This window comes from Patiria miniata, unplaced genomic scaffold, assembly GCF_015706575.1.
Source record: "Patiria miniata isolate m_02_andy unplaced genomic scaffold, ASM1570657v1 HiC_scaffold_10, whole genome shotgun sequence".
NCBI lineage: Eukaryota > Metazoa > Echinodermata > Asteroidea > Valvatida > Asterinidae > Patiria > Patiria miniata.
In genome coordinates this window covers 612,804-629,825 of record NW_024037048.1, presented here as the reverse complement: position 1 = coordinate 629,825, position 17,022 = coordinate 612,804, and the positions used below count along the sequence as shown (strand labels likewise).

General features: G+C 40.4%; 1 protein-coding gene across 1 annotated transcript in view; it reads right to left on the bottom strand.

Moving 5' to 3' along the window:
• LOC119739992 (BTB/POZ domain-containing protein KCTD9-like) overlaps positions 1-17,022 on the bottom strand; it is a gene marked incomplete at its 5' end in the record, with an annotated part of 63,918 nt that overhangs the window by 39,109 nt on the left and 7,787 nt on the right. The window contains 4 exons of the mRNA XM_038215173.1: positions 6,483-6,588; positions 7,388-7,537; positions 8,974-9,275; positions 13,318-13,376. Of these exons, the coding sequence (XP_038071101.1) occupies positions 6,483-6,588; positions 7,388-7,537; positions 8,974-9,275; positions 13,318-13,376 (617 nt within the window). The remainder of the gene's footprint in view (positions 1-6,482; positions 6,589-7,387; positions 7,538-8,973; positions 9,276-13,317; positions 13,377-17,022) is intronic.

Sequence of the window (17,022 nt, the reverse complement as noted above, 5' to 3'; positions counted from 1 at the left end):
TTGTCATTCTTGGTCTTGACACTCTATGGCCTTGATCTCAGTCCCAGAAAATTTTGTTAGGATATTTTGTTAGGATTAAGACCAAGGCCAAGTATGCAAGCAAGTTATAACACTCTATTATTATCAGACTGATATAAAGCACAAAACACACAGTGAATTTGTTTGTATGTAACCTGCCTGTGCCACAGCTCTTTATTATAGACATAGCCTTGCAAGATATCATGGGCAAACTGGCAAAGAAAAAAACAAAACAATATAGTTGGACACACCAGACCCCTGAATTGACCAGACCCAGCCATGAATAAGACACACCAGGCCCACCAAATATAGGTCACCATACCCCTGATAATTGGGGGACATCAAACCCTTGTACATAGGGCACCAGACCAAGCCATGAATAGGGTACACCAGGCAACTATATATATGTTGTACCAGACTATGATGAAGAGGTCGCACTAAACCATTTACATAATGGCTGACACCATAACTAGCCATAACATGTACCAAAAAATGGCAACACCAGGCCACACAATATGGCAAAAAACACGGATTAAGAAATTTTGAATACAACTATCAACAATTGAACCAATACTTATGTTTGTGGACAAACACAGGGCTGTTTTGGCAACTTTTTTGTGACATGTGACTTGTAAAGTTTCAAGTATATGTTCCATCCAGGAAGGATGTGTAGTTCTGTATATAATATATGGTGGCATATCATGTGATTACATTCTCATATGGCTTTGAATTATGATGTCACATGTCACGTGATGACGTCATAATGACGTCACATCAATTTTCATCTATAACAATAATTTTTTTGTAAAGAACAACTTAGCCAGAGCACACATTGTTGAAAGCAAGTTCACACCTTTCACCAATTTAAAATTACAAGGGACTTCTGGTTTCAACTGGAAGGGTCACGTGACTTTGCACATAATATCAAAAATGAAGACCCTGGATTATTCCATCAATTGCCGCCAAAGTCATGTTCAGGTCTCTCACGGTTGATTTTATATTGATTTTCAAAGATTAATTCCATTAATATTTAACGTGATGTCATGTGCCCCAGGATGACGTCATCGTGACATCACTTCATTTTTCATCAATAACACATCCTGGTCTAGGAGCACACCAACTTTGAACAAAATCAGACCTGTAGTTCTGTAGATATAGACCTTGCACATCAAATGTGACGTCATGTGAAATGTGATGACGTCATAATGACGTAAATGTTTGGGGCACAACTGCAGGTGCTGGTCTAAGTGTGTGCCAACTATAAAGGCAATCGGATTGTTTTTAGTGGCCAAAGTGTTCTGGACAAAAAAAAAAAAAAACATGTACAAATGCTATTGGCAAAATGACAGGAAAAAAAAAATATTTTTTTGCGTTTGTTGTTACAAACACAAAGTGGTCGGGCAGGCAATTTTTTTTATGAAACACTACCGAGTTAAGTTATGAATATGTTGATGTAACAACAAAGAATCATGAAATTAAATCCTTTTCATCGCAATAAATTATTTTGTTTAAAAATGCATCTTTAACGGTGTGATAAATATCCTTAAACATTTTATGTATACATAGTTATTTCTGGCTCGCTGACGTCATTATTACAAATCGGGAAGTGAATACTGATTTAGTTTGGAGTGGATAAATGTTTATTGTGAAGTTAAATAACGTATGGCAATATGGAAAATATAATTGTATGCATTTATACCATCTAACTTCCGGTTTCATGGCATTTGGAAGCAAAAGATAACATTGTTATGGATATCGTTGGGCTACGAAGATATACGACATGGATCAAATGATAGAAAATGATCATTTTCATTTTCTGGTCTCATGATGTCATGAATTTGAAACCTTGCCAAGTCATCTGTGGTTAATCAAAGAATATCAAGGAGCGATTAGGTAAAATTAGAACCGATGGTCTTCAGATTAAAGAAAACAAACACCATTTTATGTGCCGCTAGGGGGCGCCCTTTTGGATGATGAAGTCATCACACTGTTATTTTGTGACTTGCATTTCTCACTAAACACTTGCATGATATATTTGTCTGTAGTAAAATGCATCCGCTTTTGAGTTATATCCAGTTTTTATTGCACTTCCGGTAACACCGGAAGAAACGGTAAAGCGGTTTTGTGTCCGGGAACAAGAAATGTTACTCACGGCAAAGTCTACAACCTCACGAAAAAAACGAACACGATAATCTATTTAGTTCAAAAGATATAGCGTAAACTAGTTTGTCAAAATTTGCCCTTAAATGGATTGTAATTTGATTCCCGATGATGTCATGCTGACGTAACAAAACGTATAACATCTTCGTAACATGGTAAAAGTTCAAACAAGGTTTTGTGATTCTACCTTAAACCATTCGGAAGAAATGTTGCTTTGTTTTGATTTCAGGCTAACGTCTTCAATTTGAATTTATCTCACTTTGACCTTCCAGTAGAACCGGAAGTAAAGGTCAAGCGAGTTTACGTACATGACAAAAAATGTTGAGCAATTAATGGTCTATCTGATTACAGAATACAAATATCTTTGATTATTTAGTTCAAGAGTTATAAGTGACAGTCATTGGTCACTTTCCGCCTAAAATCACTTGTAATTTGACACCTGATGACGTAATCATGACGTCAGAGTAATATGCACCACTTCGGATGAGGGTCGATATATATATATTGAAAGTTACAAGTTCATACCATACACTGTTTAGGAGAAAACCCGCAGAGAAGTATTGTCCGGAAAAAAAAACAAAGAACTAGACTAGAGATTCGCGTTTGTTGTTTACAAATGCAGAGTGGTCGGGTAGACAACTATTTTATGAAACACTGTCCAGTTAAGTTATGAATATTTTTATATAAGAATAAAGGATCACGAAATTAAATCATTTCCAGGACAACAAATTATTATTTTGTTTAAAAAATGCATCTTTAACGGTGTGATAATTTTGAGGGGGCGCCCTTATGGATGATGATGACGTCATCAAACTGTTTTTGTGTCTGGCATTCCTCACTAAACACTTTCATAATATATATATTGTGTCTGGGAACACAAAATGTTTCTCACGGCATAGTCTACAACCTCACACAAAAAATGAACACGATACTCTATTTAGTTCAAAAGATATAACGCAAACTATTTTGTCAAAATTTGCCATTAAATCACTTGTAATTTGATACCCGATGACGTCATGCTGACGTAACAAAATTTATAACATCTTTGTAACATGGTACAAACTCATGCAAGGATTTGTGATCATACTGTGAAGCGCTCGGAAGAAATGTTGCTTTGTTTTGATGTCAGGCTAACGTCTTCATTTTGAATTCACCTAACTTTGACCTTCCAGTAGACCCGGAAGTAAAGGTCAAGCGAGTTTACGTTTTTGGATTTGTTGCAATTAATCTTTCTTTCTTTCTTTTTTTTTCTGGATAATACTTTTCTGCAGGTTTAATTCTTAGAGGGTTTAATTCTTAGAGGGTTTTTAATCATGACGTCAGAGTAATATGCAACACTTCGGATGAGGGTCGATTTATTTTGAAAGTTACAAGTTCATACCATATACCGTTTAAGAGATAACCTGCAGAAAAGTATTGTCCAGAAAAAAAAGAAGAAAAAAGAAAGAAAGAAAGATTAATCGCAACAAATCCAAAGAGTGGTAAGGTTGTGCCCGACCGCTCAATTATTAAGTCATAATTATGAGTTATATCTCATAATTATGACTTATTATTAAGTCATAAATATAACTTATATCTCATCATTATGACTTAATAATAAGTCATAATTTTTAGATATAAGTCATAATTATGACTTAATAATAAGTCATAATTATTAGATATAAGTCATAATTAAGACTTAGTTCTTTTTTTTTAGTTTGTATTATGTCCCTTTAACGCTTCCGTACTTCTGCACAAAGGATACAATGACCCAAGAATTTCATACCAGATATGAAAAGACCAATGTCTGAACTAACCATAGCCAAAGGTAAATTATTCTGAGTGCCCTGGCAAGTGGCATTTTGGAGGGTTAAAAATGGGGTGCAAGTTGACTAGTTGTAAAAACATGATGTATTGTAGGCCTAAAAATAATTTTGGCTTGATGACCTTTGAAAATAATTCAAGAAAATGAATTTTTGAAGCCTCAGATATATCGGTTTAAGAAGTTAAGTTTAAGTTTGGACTTTTATATGAAGTATTTACATGAAATGACTCTCAAGACACCATTTTTCTGTTTAATTCTTAGAGGGTTTTTAAGGTGCAACACCAAGCAATCTTCTTTAAGCTTAGCCCAGTTTTTGCAATTGAATTGTTAAAAACATCATTTTGAATGAGACAAATACCCTTTTTAATTTGACGTTAACTAAGGAGGGGCTTGTAACACTAAACTTGGGTCCACTCAGTAGATGCGCTAGTCCTACTCCTAAATCTTCAATACAATTAACATCGCGTCACCGTAAACCCATTAACATGGCGTCACCGTAGACCCATTTACATGGCGTCACCATAGATCCATTAACATGGCGTCACCGTAGACCCATTTACATGGCGTCACCGTAGACCCATTAACATGGCGTCACCGTAGACCCATTTACATGGCGTCACCACAGACCCATTAACATGGCGTCACCGTAGACCCGTTAACATGGCGTCACCGTAGACTCATTAACATGCATACCTGCCAACATTGAAAAGTCAGAAAGAGGAACAGGGTGCCTACGCATCACACACGGTGAGCGGCGCAGGCGCGCGCGCGCGCTATAATGGGTTGGTTCCAGGGGCAATCATACAAAGTACATGTACATGTACATGTGCCTAAAATGTTACATGATATCCAGAAGCAGACCCAACAGACACTAATCTTATTTAGTGGATAATTTTCTGAATTTTCCAGCCGGTTTTTGCTAATCAAAAATTTTTACAATTTAAGAATAAATGACTTACATGCTTCACAGTTTAATCACATGTAGATATTCAGTCACAGTAATACATTTTACGTACACTGTACAACTACAAGCAGTGACAGGAACAATTTTATTTGGAAAAGTTCGTACATCATCTGATCATTGTACCATGTGTACGGTGTTTATAGGCCTGTTACAAATACAATACACATTTCTAAATTTTTCACGATATTCCTCTCGGAATTTTTAACTCCATCGCTGCTTTTTCTCCTTCAGTGTATCATCCTCCTGGTCCATGTTGCAGTTGAGATGCTCATACAAAAACGTTGACAAAAAAAGTGCGACTCAGCACGATCAAAATATCAACGAAAAACCACCAAAGACTATGAAGAAACAACGTGTGTGGAAAACAAACATAGCATCAATACGTCCACCACGCCGTGCCTGGCGCAGCCCGCGCTTAATTCAGTAAGCACGCAAGAGACGCAGTACACCAGACGGATGACGTAGCGGGTCTCAGTATTGGCTGCGGCTAGGTTGTGGCTGATCGCACAAGCCTGTGCGCGCGTACGGCTGCAGCCGAAGCCTATTCGGACATGGCCTGTTTGATGACGTTTGAGTCTGGTTTACATCCCTTTCGTCGTACATAAGAGCGAGGCGGATTTTATACCATTATGGTAGCGGCAATAGCCCCCTCAATACAATAAAACATTTTTCTCGGACAAGTGTGCGACGGCGCCGGGGCATTTTTAAAATTTTTTTAAAATTTTTTGTATTATTTCTTCTCTCGCAACTCGGAAAATCGGGACGTTCCGATTTTTGGGCACTTTTTATCTCCAAAATCGGAACAGTTCCGCCTAACTCGGAACAGTTGGCAGGTATGAACATGGCGTCACCGTAGACCCATCAACATGGCGTCACCGTAGACCAATTAACCTGGCGTCACCGTAGACCCATCAACATGGCGTCACCGTAGACCCATTAACATGGCGTCACCATAGACCCACTAACCTGGCGTCACTGTAGACCCATTAACATGGCGTCACCGTAGACCCATTATCATGGCGTCACCGTAGACCCATTAACATGGTGTCACCGTAGACCCATTAACATGGCGTCACCGTAGACCCGTTCACATGGCGTCACCGTAGACCCATTAACCTGGCATCACTGTAGACCCATTAACCTGGCGTCACTGTAGACCCATTAACATGGCGTCACCGTAGACCCATTAACATGGCGTCACCGTAGACCCATTCACATGGCGTCACCGTGGACCCGTTAACATGGCGTCACCGTAGACCCATTAACATGGCGTCACCATAGACCCATTAACATGGCGTCACCGTAGATCCATTCACATGGCGTCACCGTAGACCTGTTAACATGGCTTCACCGTAGACCCATTAACATGGCGTCACCGTAGACCCCTCAAGTCACTTTGGATTTGAAAAATTTGGAATTATAAAATGTATTATATATATATAAATTCCCCTCCCGTCTGATCTTTTTTTTAATCTGAGTGACGAAAACCTAAAATCAATTTTAAATGGCCTACTCAAGGCTTGATTTGACACTTACCTTCCATATTGGCTTTTCTTCCATGAGGGTCCTCAAAATTACATCCAATTAATGTAGCACCTTCTAGATTGGCAAGTACCATCCGGACACCTTGCAGGTTAGCACCCTAAAGTTGGCATGTAGAATAGGGATTGTCTGATAAATTGTCTGATAAATTACTACATAATATTGAAAGTGGAGTTTTGTTTTTAATAATATCTGCAACTGATATTCAGACTCTGACCTATCAATCAACACTTAACACGTGACATGGCTTCCAGCGGCGGCGGAACAGGTTTGAAACTGGGGGGGCATCACCAAAAAGGGGCACTTGCAAATCCGTGCTGAAATGTCGACACGTTTTTTTCACCGGACACTTGGCCTCCGTAAAATCAAATAGTGCAGGGGGGGGGGGGGGGGGGGGCTGGTACCATCTTCCAACATAGGGGGGCGCTCTTCAAAACCAATGATTATATGCTAAATATGCATTATGTGCCCATTTTCAGGCTGTATGGGTTTTGGGGCTTGGTTTTCATATTGCATTTATATCACAAATATCTATATCCTTTTTGGAGATATGGTTACTTCTAAGAAATAGTAAGATACTTTAAGGGCTTTTTTTTGTATCTTGAGGGGACACTTTACTGTTCGAGGGGGCACATTTATGGCCGCAAAAGGGGCACTTGGGAAAATCTGGGGGGGGGGGGGAAATGCCCCCCAGCCCCCCCCCCCCCCAGCCCCCCCCCCCTCCAGTTCCGCCGCCCCTGATGGCTTCTATAGCTTCCATAAGTCATTGATCAACATTACAAAATATTCTGTTTAGATTAATAACATTCATTCACCGCATTAAAGGGGTATAAGAAAATATTGGCGTAAAGAATGCAGTTAATTCATTCCAACCAACTGAGCTGAACAACATGACTTACATCCATCTTTGCACCCGCCATATTTGTTCGTTCTAGACAACAACATGACATATTAGCACCGGACAAATCTGCCTTGCTGAGATTTGCTAGTTTAAGATTGATGTATCTGAGATCAAGATTAGACAAGTCTGCACCTTCGAAATTCATCCCCTGCAAATTAGGAGAACACAATAAATAGAATTACAATCTTAAAAATCTAAAAATGAAACTAGAAATGTATTTGTTGATAAACACCAGCTGTTTTTAGTCTAGTAGGAAGATAGGGTTCCCATGCAATCCTCAATTTTTTGCAATCCTTTTTTGTATATGTATAAATCCAGGATGGCCGACAAGATGGCCACCAAATTATAAAAATAACATTTCCAATCGATTCCTCACACCCAAGTAACCCTGTAAAACATTTTAATTTGTCTTTCTATGATGCCTGGTTCAAAACTTATGTCGACAACCGATTTTTGTCGAAATCCAAGATGGCCGCCAAATGAACCCCATGGGACAATATTTGATCTCGGGAACATCAAAATTCGTTCACTAGACACCATAAGGATTACAAAAAAAAGTAAGGAAGAAAAAATATATCCAGGGGGTGCATGGGAACCCTTCCTCCCCAACTATTTGTCTATTTGAATTCACTCTGTGACATGATGAATACATGCTGACATCACTTCAAATTTCATCTATATCACATCCAGATTTACGTTCATATCAAGTGATAACCAAATTGGACCTATAGTAGTCTTTAAATATAGAACTCAGAAAAATGCACCTTTGACATGAGGTCACTTGCATTTTTATTGATAATACATCAGGCGGATGTATGGTTCTGTACATAGACATTTGAAAATCACCCTTAACGTGACGTCACATGACATGTGATGATGCCATGATGACATCACTTGATTTTTTTTCTGTAGCGCATCCCGGTATAGGTATATATCAACTAACAACTAAAACTGATCTATGCTTCTTGAGGTATAGGTCTTAGAAAAAAATACCCCTTTAATTTGACATCACATGACGTGATTAAGTCATGACGATGTCACTTCAATTTTCATCTGTAACATATCCCCGTCTATGTGCATACCAATTTTCAACCCAATTGGACTGGTGCTTCCAAAGTGATAGTGATTAAAAAATTGCACCTTTGATATGACATCATGTTATGCATAATGCTTCATCCCGACAAAAATCACAGTGGTCTACTTGTCTGCTATGTCTTAAGTCAATCAGACATACATTGTAGGAAAGTACCAAATTATATGGGTTGAGGAAAAACGTATGGAGAAAACAATACACCTTTAATGTGACGTAACTCAACACCTGATAAAGTCATCCATCCATCCATCCATCTGTTTATAGTCCTTAAGTCCCTAAACTGGAGGGTTGGACTCCATGATGATCATGTCCTTTTGGTCAGACAGCTTTCATCCACTCCACTCAGTTCAATGCGCTTTGGTGTTAATTTTCTCAGGTACGTTCTGTGGCCTTTTTTGTATCACTGTCTATTATTAGTTTGTTGAGGTTGAATAACTAATAATAATAAAATAATAACAATAATAATCAACAAAAATACATTAACTTTTTACCTGACATCTGAGCTCACAGTTAGCCCCTCTCCCTTGAAGCATCAACACAAATTCCCTTCTTGTAATTGCTGTATGGTCTCCTGGTTTTTCATTCTGTTTAATCATTTCCTCTAAAGGTTTATACAGTGATGTGATACCAAAAAATATCGCTTCTTCAAAGACACCAGCTGGATTAAGTCCTTTGTCAAGAATAAGTTGTCCGTGTCGAAGATAATTGAGAACAGGTTCAAAGTATGACGGACTTCTGTCGATCAAGTAAGCACCTGAATGGTCAACTGAACTATGCCAAGGTAAGCCAAATTCTGAAACAAAATCAAGAAAACATCTAAATCATTATACTGCCACTTAAATCAGAATTCTACAATGTTTTTTTTTCTCTAAAATGCAGTGGAAGGGTAACAAATTTCAAACAAAAACCGACCTAAAGAATGACCAGGCACCAGAATATTTCCTACCTAATTTGCATGTGAAGATTTTTAACATGCAAATGATCAAGGAGCAGGTAGTCTGAGCATATGCTTCAGACCATGGGAATGAGGTTTCCTGCCAGCGGCGTAGCTGGGAGGGGGGGGGGGGGGCACACCCCCAGTACCGGAGAAAGGCATAGTCCTATAACTTACCATGATTAGCAGGTTTAACATGAAGTGCCTTTTTGTTTACACATTTTCTGTTGTTTCCCAAAAACCCTGTTTTCATGATCGGCTGTATATTTTAAAGTCCTGTCGAAATAGAATAGCGCCACCTGTTGTCTTATTGTCTAACCTTGACCATGATTGCGGTTTGAACAGCGGCCCCGTGAAAAGATGGTGTCTCCCCCTTTTTTCATTTTATGGAAACTGGGTTGCATTGGAAAAAACCTGATAACCTTTCAACGCGGATAACATTGGGTGGCCCCGGTTAACATCCAGTGGCCCTCTCCCCCCCCCCCCCCCCCCCCGCCCCATACATAAAACATACAACGTCTGATCATTATCAAACTTGGCGGAAGTGTTGTATATATGCTCTGAATGCTAAATAGAAACTGACGTCACATGGGTGTAGCCGGGGGGGTGGGGGGGGGGGGGGGTATTTATCCCTTTTTCCATTCAAATGCTCTTTTTTTTTCAACAGCGCTTACCCCCCAGTATTTGTAAAGAGTGCCCTTCTTTTCTGAACAAGTGCCTTTTTTGTGTGAAATGCCCTTTTTTCTGAGGAAGTGGCCTTTTTTTCCTGAAAAAGTGGCCCTTTTAAATTTCATCTTGACTTCTCCAAGAAGACCCTCATGTAGCTCCTCTAGGACTTGTGCACACAGTTTGGCAGGGATTATTTGCACCGCTGTGAACGTAGAGGGCAGAAGAGCATAATCAGAATGAATCGGGTTGCCTTCGAGAGCGGATGTCTATTGCGTTTGCTCTGGTTCATGCTCGCATGCCAGCTGCCCATCCGGACCCGCTTTATGGAGCTACCGTGCCCACAGGCCAGGCACCAGATTCGAGATGAAGGATTCTGTGTCAATTAATATGCAGGGGTGTTCGGTTCAGTTGTTTTAGTGGGACGTAAGGAGGGGTCTGAGGAGATACCCAAACCCTCTTAGCGACTGTTAAAAAGTGTTATGTCATACTCGACATTGGATCATGGAGAGATGGAATAAAGCACGAAGCCATGTCATTTTCCATCTGTGTTTGGTATTTTCCATGATTTGGCTGTAAGTGTTTCAGCAGCGACATAATGCTGGCTGTGTTCGAATTTAACTTATCTCACAAGTGACATACATGTATATAGCAGTTGTAGCATGGGCAGTGCCATTGCAGTGGGGCATGCGAGCGGTCGTCATTTGTGTCGTGCAAAGGCATTGTGCTTTACACAGAGCGTGTGCGTTTTCGAACTGGCGTTTAGTACTCACGTGTGATGTCAGAATGTGAGCTATGTAGCCCTGAGTGGGCCGTCTCGTCTTCAAACAAGATGTCAGGGAGAACAGGGTCCAAAGATATGTTTTAATAATCACATTCTTAGGACTTTGCTTTATAGCAAACAGATAAGTGGGGTCCGGTCTATAGCATGAGAGGGCTATTAAACTGTAATGTGAGTATTTGCCTCAGGGAAAAGTAAGACATGTTGTTTTGGAGGGGAACAAAAAAATAAAAACAAAAAATAGCATATAGCCTCCAGCAACTGGGAAAACAATAGTGATGTGTGCGACTAATGCAGATTATGCTGATGTTCCCAGAATGCCACCTACAGCAGCTATTTTAATATTCATTCATAAATACCTCAGACAGTTTAGCTATTCCTATTGGTCGAGAGCCCGTCACGTGGCCGGTCTTAAACGGATGATAAAGACATGGCTAGCTGGTCTTAAACACTTTTTCGGTGTCACAATAAGATGTGGACTCCTAAAAATCCAGTGCCTCTTACCGTTTCATTGGTTGAACGTTCACAATCCTCATGTAGGCATGCGCAACACTACAAGCGAGACAGAATTTTAAAGTTCTAAATTCAAAATGCAACGCCCCAGGTGCGTTCTGCGTGACATCGCGCAGAACATGCTATCTCCATAAAAGGGTTGTTTACATCTTACTCGCCAGCTGAACACTCCATTATTTTGCTAGAGGGATGTTTCAAAAAGCATAAAGTGAACTTGTTGAACAAAATCGGGATTTTTTGAACGAATTATTTGACATTTTTTTACGGATAAGGTATTTATGAATGGGAATAAATATGTGCTCGGTCGGTATTTATCACTCTGTTTAATACCGCTTAGAGTCTGGGTGCTGATAATTACCCTCGCCTCCGGCTCGGGTAATTATCAGCACCCAGACTCTAAGCTGTATTAAACGAGTGATAAAAACCTCCGGAGCACACATTTATTCCCTTAGTAATGTACTGGTTGAATATTAGATATTGCACAGACGCATAATATTATTGATCGTAGTTGTGGCTGAGGCGTGGCACTTGGGTATGCTTGTGTACTGCGAGACAGGCATGGCACATCCATTGACAGTCTAGTGACAAATAACTTATTTTGGTCAGTTGATTTATGAATGCAATGGTTTTTGTTCCTAATAAATTTGTGGAGGCAAAGAGGCATAAATTGTTGGTAGTTATGGCATAATAAATTTGGAGAGGCATTTGGAGAGGCATAATTGTAAGTACAATATAATTATGTACATGTATTGCGCGGCCAGCTAGCGTTAACAGTGGTACGATATACAGATCGCCTGCTGTATATACAGATCGCCTGCTGTACGTCCATGTACATGTACATGTACCTGTAGTGTACATTGTGCACGTACGTACGTACGTGCACAATGTACAGATTAAATGTGTGCATGGTACTGGTACAATAAGGGAACCCCCAAAATGAACAGCGTGCACGCGTGCAGTCGAGAGGGGGTACTGGTATTGATGATACGGAATGGACATGTACTTCGTGAAAGCGAACGATGCACACAATGTACAGACTGTGCATGAAACAGTGTACACGTGCAATTAGTGTACACATGCTGGCCGAATGATCAATCACGGGCCGTGCTATTGATAAACAGATGTCAGTTAGCAGTGTATGGGACTTTTTACTGACACTTCTTACAAACCGCAGAGCACGATGCCGACTTATGCAGAGAAATTTATGTGGTTTTGAGGAAATGGACTGAAAGTAACACGCCGACATAGGCGAAATGGCGGCTTACAAAGGCCGACTTAGAAATGAAAATGTCAATGGAAATGCATTAGAGACAATCGGGACTTTTGTCAGACAGCCGATTCAAGCGATATGATGGTTTATACAATGTCGGTTTAGTCGGAGTTTACTGTAGATGTTTGGGGAATTTTTTTTGGCAACATTTTGATATCCTGTTGGCTACCAAAGACTGTGTAAATCTTCCAAGACTAGACAATGGTTTATGAAAAATGATGCAGTTGGAAAAGTTGCAAATCAAAAGATTATGAGAGTAGAAATTGCGATGTGACAATGCCTGAAACGAATGCCAGGGAATATCGATCACACAGTGCCTGTATGCATGGGAACACGCGACTATTTGAATGGCCCGCGCTTTGTTCAGGCACTGTATTTGATAGGGGCCAATTACGGGCATGTGTGTTTGGATACACTTCATGCTTTACAATTTCTCCTTGTGTAATTTTTGCCTACTGCATCATTTTTCATAAAACGTTGTCAATCTTAGACAATTCACATTCTTTAGTAGCAAAAGGGGCATCCAAATGTAGTTAACAACATTCCCTGAAGTCTATATAAATCACGTTATCATAAGACGCTCAGACTCAAAATTATGACCACTTCAATGAATGTACCCTTTCTTTTTAAGTGGTGTTTATATCGTCAATTGATTAACAATCCCAACTTACCATCATCGGCAAACATTCTGGCTAACATACTTTCAGGCTCCCTGCCTTTCAGTGTACTCCTGTCAATGAATGATAAAAAAAACAAGGCAGCTGCAGCAGTGTATGCTAATTGGGAAAATATTTGTAGTTAATCCTTGAATATTTAGATTCTCTACATTACAAAACTTGAATGCTAAATGAAACGCAGATACTGTCAAGTCAAGCAATTCAGCGCTCTTATTTTCTGAAAAGCATGACTTTGTACTTTTTGGTCCATTAATACTCAATAGTAATGAAATAAGAACAAAATCTAAAGGAACCATATTGCAAGAATAGTCTGAAGCAACTCTATCCTGTGGGAACCTCACAGACTCTGATTTCAAATTACAGTCTACAACAGGTACTGTGGATATCCCCTAAAATATGATGTTTGGTTGTCCACGAGGGGACTACTTACCTGTTGGACATATAATTGCATATTTCTATAGCTATGTAAATAACCACTTAAGTAAAGATTTGCTATAGCATGCCACAGTGCTCTCCTGTGACACAGTCAGAGCCTATGTCATAATCATTGTCTTTTTTGTATCTAAAGTAAATAACAAATGACGAGCCGACAGGAAAGTGGGCAGGATGGTCCAACAGGTCGGCCTTAGTACCGGTAGTCACCACATCGACAACCAAACACCATAGTTTTGGGGGTAATTGTCCACTTTTCCCCTACTTACCGGTTGGATCTACATGTATAATTGCATAGACTGGCATTGAGATTGGTGTTGGGAGTGGGCTGCAATTCAGTCACACACCGCGTTCCCACTTGAATTGGGAAAAGGTGGACCAAGATCCGACATTTTGGTGTGATCGTTATCTTACCGCAACGAAACCGCAAGTCGCATTCCCACTAATATGCTTGATCCACCTTTTCGTATGGAAATGTCGAGTCCGAAAGGTCACTGAGTTCGGAATGGACCGATCCAGTAAGCTCCACCCAGTGCGCACGTGGGCAAATTAACCGTGCTCCTCTCCAATGCCACGCTGTATTTTCCTTCCGCGCGCATCATATGTGCGTGCACGCATGTCAGACTTTAGTGCACGCACGTCAGACATAGATCACGGCTGTGATTGGTCAGAACAACATGGGGCGGTGCTTAATGGATCGGTCCATTACGCGCGCTCTGTGGGAGTGCCAGTGTTGCATGCTAGGCCAGGATGGGTCAGTTTTCAAACAGCATTATTAGTATCAGAATTCACTGACAAAAATTACGCAAATTCACTGACAATGTAAATAACAGATCCGTAGAGGATCCGTGCATGCATAAATTAACTGGTAAAATCGAATCGAATGCATAAATTAACTGGAAACCAATGCATCGATAAGGGATTTCCTGGTTCTGGAGCTTCTCATTGGTTAGAAATGGTCACATGATGTACTACCACATCATTTTCCATTTTTCTATAATCAATACTGCAGATTTGTCACCTCCATACGCACCGCGTTATCGGCACTATTCTCATCACATACTCGTAACCTTTTCTATGATTTTGTGCTAAAGTGAAGTGTTTTGGTGAGTGCGGACTCAGAGTCATTTGTGGATGGAAAAATAAGTAAAACTTCAGGAATGAAATAGGTTTAGAAAATGGGCGAATTCGCAACGAAAACTGTAAAAGACCTAGTGTAGTTTTAGGATATACCACGTGCGCTTCATGCATGCGATATGCATGCATCGTGCATGTACGGTGCTAGCCCCTAGTTCAGCCGTTGTTCATTGTGCATGTTGTGGGCACGTGTGGTCTAGCGGTGGAGCACAGGATTCGTGATCGTGAGGTTGTGGGTTCGAGCCCCACCCTGGCCATGCGTGTTGTGCCCTTGAGTAAGGCGCTTTACTTCAATTACTTCTCTCAACCCAGGTGTTAAATGGGTACCGGCATTGTTCAATACTGGGAAGGTAACAGACTTGCTGTGGAGGAGGTGTGGTGATCCCCCAACAGCAGCACATGAGTCTGGCCCAATCGCTAATGAAAGATAGATGGGCACTCCGTTCCTGTGAATACAGGTTCGTCCCCCTTTACCTTTACCTTTGTGTACGTTGGAAATTTTCACATGAGCTACACGCCCGAAACGTGTTTCTTCGTTCATAAAACCGCAACATTTTTGCGCCACTCGTGCACCGGGCTGATGTTGACAGGTCAAATTGCCGGATCAGATCCACCTTTTGCATTCCCATCTAATCGTGATCCGCCAATTGCCGGATCTGATCCACCAATTGGGGGATCTGTATCCTGGTCCAGAGGTGGATCAGAAAAGGTGGATCTGATCCTGATCCACCTTATAATGGTTAGCGTTCCCACTACACACAGTTGCCGGATCTGATCTACCAATTGGGGGATCTGATCCGGCAATTTGGCAAAAGGTGGATCAGATCCCCCAATTGGTGGATCAAGTGGGAACGGGGTCACAGAAGGATACACTAATAAGGAATCCCCTCATGGACTACTCATAGGCACATTCATAAACTCACTTGAGCCAAAACCCACCCTTCTGTTGAGTTGGTGGGACAACAGTGGTGAATCACAGAAGGATACACAAATAAGGAATCCCCTCATGGACTACTCATAGGCACATTCGTAAACTCACTTGAGCCAAAACCCACCCTTCTGTTGAGTTCAGTGGTGAATCACAGAAGGATACACAAATAAGGAATCCCCTCATAGACTACTCATAGGCACATTTATAAACTCCTGAGGGGCCATTCAAAATTTTCGAACATATTGCATTGTTTTGAAATTGAGTATCCTCACGGTCACATCAACGTCAATCCTGTTGTGTCAATTAACGTATAATTTTAACTACTAAAGTGCAAAATATCATGTGAAGAAATATAAAAAATAGCCGATTTAATTGTACTTGTGGCCTTTTTATGGTAACAAATTATCTGTCAGCACGCCAAAGCTCTGAAATAGCCAATACACGGTGGGAAAATTTGTAACCACATTCCAAGGTTGTGACACTGGTCAATAAGTTTTCATGTACACTCTTTGAATCATGATATGATGCGATCACCTCAGCAAGCCATATGACCGCTACATATTATGACATCATACTGCAGTTGTGTGGACGTGTAGCGTGCAGTCGACATCGTTTTACTCAAATAACAGGTAAGAATTTTGCCATCAAAATTCATAGTTATTGTTATGATGTTGCTCAGACAAACCTGAAGTTTATTCGCAGCACTTTACTTATTAATTGCAACCAATTTCTCCCCAAAACGATAAACAAATATTGACACATCACTGGGGTCGGGGACACTGGCATGCATGGTCACTGATAATACCGACATCGTACGTGCAGGAACCAGCAACTGAACATGTAGACCAAGATGTCGACCGCATGCATCCACTCGGAACAGTGTATTGCTTAGCTCTACAAAAACGGGTTCAATGGAAACAGTTTTGAGAAAAATCCTGAGAAATAATCACCACTGTTGTTTTGAACTATATAGTATATGGATGTGTGACTTAAACTTTCCAAGAAGTAGTAGGAGGGGGAGGGTACCAGACTTTACCCTCCCAATAGATCTCACTCTCTCCCAAATATATATATCCCTCTCTCCAAATATAGATCCCCCTCCCCCAATATCTCAGTCTCGGAATCAGGCCAGGCTCTTTCTATCTCGTAATTAAATGGATAGAGAGGTTTTTTATGATTAACAACTTTATTTAAAAAAA